Source organism: Anguilla anguilla, chromosome 4 (assembly GCF_013347855.1).
Source record: "Anguilla anguilla isolate fAngAng1 chromosome 4, fAngAng1.pri, whole genome shotgun sequence".
Lineage (NCBI taxonomy): Eukaryota > Metazoa > Chordata > Actinopteri > Anguilliformes > Anguillidae > Anguilla > Anguilla anguilla.
The window spans coordinates 42,129,740-42,135,739 of NC_049204.1; the positions used below are offsets into that span (position 1 = coordinate 42,129,740).

Genomic DNA, 6,000 nt, shown 5'->3' on the forward strand with positions numbered 1-6,000 from the left:
GAACTCACGGTTTATGATGTTAATTGCCAGAGGAGGTTTCTGACGACACCGCGCATCGAAGATGTTGTTGGAGTCGTTCATTGCGATGGTTGAGAAAAGTTTAGCCTGTTATCCTCGGGTGGTACTGTAAGTAGAGGAAATGATGTAGCCGACTTTAATTCCTTTTTACGGATGCAAAAACTGAATCGACCTTAGCTTCTTTAACCAGGAAAGAAGCGAAGTTAGTCGCGGCGGAGAGAATTTGCAGACACCGGTGTGTTGCATTGCAAACTGTAGCCTATAGCGCCGCCTCCTTCTAGGGACAATGCGTTGTGTTATTGACAAATCACAGCAAAGTCTGTCTTCGCAGTCTATCGATCTGAAAACTAGTCTATTTGCACAAATGCGTGAATGCCCGTGAGCTTGTGGCTCCCGCGGTAACTTATCGCACTGAAAATGGGTTCATGGCTGTGCTCAAAAATTACGCTAAACAAGCGATTTATAGGCTTTACCCCCGATTGGCCTACTTCGTGTTTGTGGATCACAAACACAAATTAGACTAAAATTGTGTGGTTCGTTTTGCAATTTGGCTAATCTTTTCATCGCATTTAGGAAAATTATTTCAAAAATAGAGTTTGGAGGATAGTGTAGGTGCTTCTGAAAACGAATAAAGTACACCTTTAGTAACGATTATGGAAAAAAAGTAAACTATAATATTCCTATTGTACAGTAAGAATTATATCACATTTCAAGAGCAAGATAAATAAAAACACATCTTTCCAAAAGGATATTATAGCACAGCAATTGTAAAACAAATGTGGAATAGTTTCTTCTTTTTGACAAAACCTGCAAGTATTGTTGACATCAGTAAATGTTGATACCATAGAATTACAGTACATGGGTATATCTTGCTGTTTTAAATAAACATTTCCCCCTTTTTAGGGCACAATATCTATAAGGTATCAGCCAAGTTATTTTCCAAATAGCATCAAGGAAATAAGAAAGCCAACAAAAATGCCTTTAGGAGAGGTTTTAATCATATCGTGCAGAAAATCTCTAATGTGATTGTTGTTACACTTTTCATCTCGTAACTGAATTCCCCTAAATGAAAGCTTTGGTGTTTTCCTGAAAACGGAGGGGACAGCCGTGATATCAGAACTGAACTCTCCGTAAGGCACCGTGACCAAAAAGCTATTGAATTTCCAAACTTTGAAAAATGCATATAAAATAGCATGAGAAGAAAACGGACAAAGCAAAGGCTGTGCAATATGTATCAGTACTCGGTGAGCAATCCAATAGTGATTTGGGGTGTCTAGGTCATGTGACCAAAAAGCTATTGAAATTCCAAAATTTGAAAAATTCATATAAAATAGTATGAGATGAAAATGGAAAAAGCAAAGGCTGTGCAGCATGTGTCAATACTCGGTGAGTTTGAAGTTTCGAGGTCCTTTTGTCTATGAGCTATTGAAATTGAAAGTTAAAATCCATAACTAAATTTGTTTAAAATATTCAAACACTGTTATGAATAAACCAATGGCTGTGCAACATTCATGTGCACATGTTGAATAGTTTAAGGGGAGGCACCACCCCTTAATAGGAAAAAAAAAATCTGTATCATCATGACATGATATTTCACACTTGGCTAGATTAAGAGTCAGTCCAGAAGCAAGATAAAACAAATTAATAACATTGAGCACAAGAAAACCTGATCTTTATTCTCTAAAAATAGAGTGGTGTCATCTACCAGTTGAGAATTTTTTTAATTTAATTTCCAAAAATTGAGATGCTTTTCATTTCCAAGTTATTCACCACTTCACAAAAATTGCAAAACGAAGTTACATCGCAAAAAAGAATAACAAAGGAGTTATTGGGCAACCCTGATGGACACCTCGGTTTATGTAAAATTTTTTAGATGTATACAAGTTGTCTTATACAGAACTGTTAATATTTTTATGAAACATGCTTACCACGTTGATAAAATTAGTAACAAATCCAAAATGTCTAAGTGATTGCAACAGAAACTCATGTTTAATACAATCTGACTGTTTATAAAAATCTAAAAATAAACTCTCAGGATTGTAATAAAAATAATCAGAGTAACCAATTAAATCCAAAATAAGTCTAATATTAGAGCTTCTGTGCCTACCTTTCAGACTCGACTTTTAGTATAAACCAGAGCAATCAATTGATACGTGATGCTTAATAAAGTAATCGGCTGCCAGCTATCAATTATACAAGGGTCTTTTCTCCCTTTCATAGGCAGTCCTTAAAGTGACAATCTTGAAGATTTCAGTTTCGTTCTCTATGGCGGTGCCAATGGCGAGAAGCAGTAATTGCAGGTGTGTATTTGGACCTCACTTCCCATAGATCCAACCGGATCCAACCAGTGTCGCCTGTGTGACAGTCAGTCAGTTGGCACGCCAACTATAACACTTACTATTTACTGAATAAAAAATGGTTGTTATAAAAGTAACATTATGTACATACTCATTCGTTGTCTAACATTAGTCTAACTCAAGATGTCTTTACAGTGCCGAGCCGGGTTAAAATGCCATAGCAAACCTGGGGTAGAATTAGTGATGATCAATTTCTGCAAACGTTCTTTATCCACCTTTTGCCCGGTATGAACATCTTTACACTGCAGAGAATAATTTGTAGGATTCGCTGTGGCTCGTGCAATTATGTATCTCGTGCACAATAAGCAGTCTTTTTCGTGAATGATTATTGTGTAGTATTTTTGAAACAACTGCCTTGCAAAACGTTACCCCTGGTGTTTCTGGTTTTGCTAGCTAAACTGTTCGAGAATAAAGCTGAGCTGGGTGTTAAATTAGCAATCAGAACAAGAAGAATAAAACAAAAACAAAGGAGATTTCATCAAAAAGGCCATAAAGGCTGAAGGAACACATGAGGAAGCGTAATAAAATAATAACAATGCTAATCCATACTGCCGTATTCTTTTATTTAGTTTTCTCCTGCATGACGTCTTCAGAAATCAGACCCGGCTCTGCTCCACATACCCCGGCTTTATTCCGATCATTATAATATATTGATGAACTCGATGGCACTGTAAATAACGGTAACATTAAGGCCAGTTCAGATCAATGATTCGCAATGAGGCGAAATGGTTTTAGAATGTTGCAGAGAAAATTGCAGCGGTGTGAACTGGCTAGTAGCAGAGCCGTTGCCTGCCATGAGGTTTTAAAAGACCGTCCTTGTCAAATCGCCAAGTGCAGTTTTAGAACGTTTACAATCAGACGTCTTGGATTTTGCAAGTTGTACCCAGTCTCGTTGCGAATCATTGATCTGAACCGGCCTTAAGTTAGCTACACCTACACTGCAACATTGCAACAAGGTAGCATTGCATTCGAGAGACGGTTTGCGAGGTCGGTACCGGTTGGTAGCGTTAGCTAGCATTTTTTTCTAATTGTTAGCCGACACTAGATTGCGTTAATTACATTAGCTAGCTAGCTAACGCAACGTTACCTGATATGAGAGATGGATACTGTGCGCAACATTGTCTATACTAATGTTGTCTTTCTTGACATGGTCCGGTAGCTAGCGTTAGCTGTGCAAATAGCTATGTAATTTAGTAAAGTTACATTGTCATTAAATGTAATACGAAATCTACATCAACAAATAATATGATCTCTCATGCTACACAAAAACTTTTTAGGGTTCCATAACTCCCCCAACCCCCCCTTTCTCTGTTATTGTAACGCATGCAGACACCGGAAAAAACAGTAGGCCGCTCACACACAAGTGAGTTGAAGAGCGAGTCTGTTGCATTACTTCCGCCTACCCTCTCTGGCGGACCAACCACCGATGGGTGATGGAAAACGCGTCACTAACTGCGCCGCTTGTGATTTTTTCCCGGGAATGTCGCCACAGACACCAAGTTTTTTCATCATGAATTATGATAATAATAATAGTATAAATTAATATAAAAATAGGCTCAATCACCATTGTGTTACCTAATGCAGCGATAGATAGTGACTTAAAAGACATTTATTTTAATGAAAATCTTCGCGATTATTACTTTAACATACAAAATAATATATTTTTTTAAATATCCAAAAAATGTCAATAAAACTCAACTGCCAGACTATCAGGTCCAGAATAGCTGTCGCAACAAATTTTTACGATTATTTTATCAATTCTGTCCTGGAATTGGGTCAGATTTTTACACAAACACACCTTTCTCAAGCTTCAGTTTATCACAGATCTGCATTAATTTTGACACCTACAAATGAAACAAAGGTAAACAAAATCCTCTCAACTCTATCAAACAGCAAAGCAAAGGATATATATGGTCTTGATACTGCATTTCTAAAAAAAATATAAAGAAAATTTAACCACTCCTATAACTCAAATAATAAACAAGTCAATTAATGAGAGCACTTTTCCTAGTGCCTTGAAACTGGCTATAATAACCCTGTATTCAAATCCGGAGATAAACAGGAGGAAAGTAATTATAGACCTATCAGCATACTCCCCGCCATCTCCAAGGTCACTGAAAAGGTAGTAGCAGAACAACTGATTGCACACCTTGATTCCAAGGCCCTTTTACACCCTATGTAATTTGGATTCAGAAAAAAACATTCAACTGAAACGGCATGCTGCTACTTCCTTGAAGTCCTTAAAGCAAACCTAGATAAAGGAGGGGTGGTGGGAGCAGTCTTCCTCGACCTGCGTAAGGCTTTTGACACAGTAAATCATCAAACATTACTCAACAAGCTGACTAACTATGACCTTTCCATAACAACACAAAACTGGATTAAATCATACCTAAATGGCCGACAACAGTGTGTCCGGATAAACAATAACTTAATTACCTCTTAAAGCCTGCACCATGGGAGTGCCACAAGGCACACGGGAAAAACGCAATAGAAGTCGCCACAAAATTATCAAAGGAAATGGAAAATGTTGCTAAATGGCTAAATGACTCCTATCTTACTTTAAATGTTGGAAAGACTGTAACTATGTATTTTACCAATAGATACAAACTTAGAGACTGTCCTGACATCTGCGTAAATGGACAAAAAATTAAAAACGTCGATGAATTTAAATACCTGGGCGTCACGCTTGATCCAACTCTTGACTTCAAAAAGCATATTAAGAAGATGGGTAACACACTGAAATTTAACTTTGCAAATTTTAGACATATAAGAAACTCCCTTACAGTTGAGGCATCAAAGACCTATTTAAATGCAATGATTCTTTCACACTTTTCGTACTGTATGTCAAGTTGGTCCTAGGCAGGTAAAACAGCCTTAAGACCACTTAAATCATTATATAAAAGTGCCCTTAAAATTCATGATAAAAAAACACGCTAATATCATCACTGTCATATACTCACTAAATATAATTTGGAAAATGTAATCGTGTACTCAAGTGTTTGTTTAATTTTTAACGCTTAACGCTGCTCCTCCTCCCTTGAGGAACTTTGTCACACTCAGCTCAGAAAAAACAACACAAGCCACTAGGTCAACCACTCGGAGGGAGTGCAGAATTCCACACTGCAAGACCTCCTTTGGAAAATCATCCTTCACTTTTATGGCCATAAAACAATGGAATAATCTTCCAACAGAACTAATAACATCTACAGATTTTCACTCTTTCTCCCGTCTGACAAAGCATTGGATCCTTACACAACAAACTTGCAGACATTAGTAAATTAGTATTGTGGGTGGGGGGGGGGGGTGCTTTTTTTAGGGTTGGGATGTGGGGATGATTGCGTTTTGTATGTTGTTACTATTTTTGTATTTTGTACTGTGTTTTTTAATGTCCTTTCTATTTTACTGTCTTACTTAGCTGCCCAGGGACTACGGGTGGAAATTAGCAAATTGCTATAACCCGGTACATTACATCTTTTTACATCTTTCCTTGTTTTATATAAGGTTAATGTTCTTTGTACACTGTCCCTGTTTAAATAAACTAAATAAATAAATAAATTAAATAAGACTTTCCTTTTTTCATTGATTTTAAAGATTCTCTGATTTCACTCTGAGATATTTCATCATC

At 37.1% G+C, this 6,000-nt stretch overlaps 1 protein-coding gene across 1 annotated transcript in view; it reads right to left on the reverse strand.

The window, feature by feature from the left end:
• Positions 1 to 334, reverse strand: part of slc51a (solute carrier family 51 subunit alpha) — a 47,105-nt gene extending 46,771 nt beyond the window's left edge. Inside the window, exon 1 of the mRNA XM_035416169.1 lies at positions 9 to 334. Within this exon, the coding sequence (XP_035272060.1) occupies positions 9 to 81 (73 nt within the window). The 5' untranslated portion in view covers positions 82 to 334. The remainder of the gene's footprint in view (positions 1 to 8) is intronic.
• Between the last annotated feature and the right edge of the window lie 5,666 nt (positions 335 to 6,000).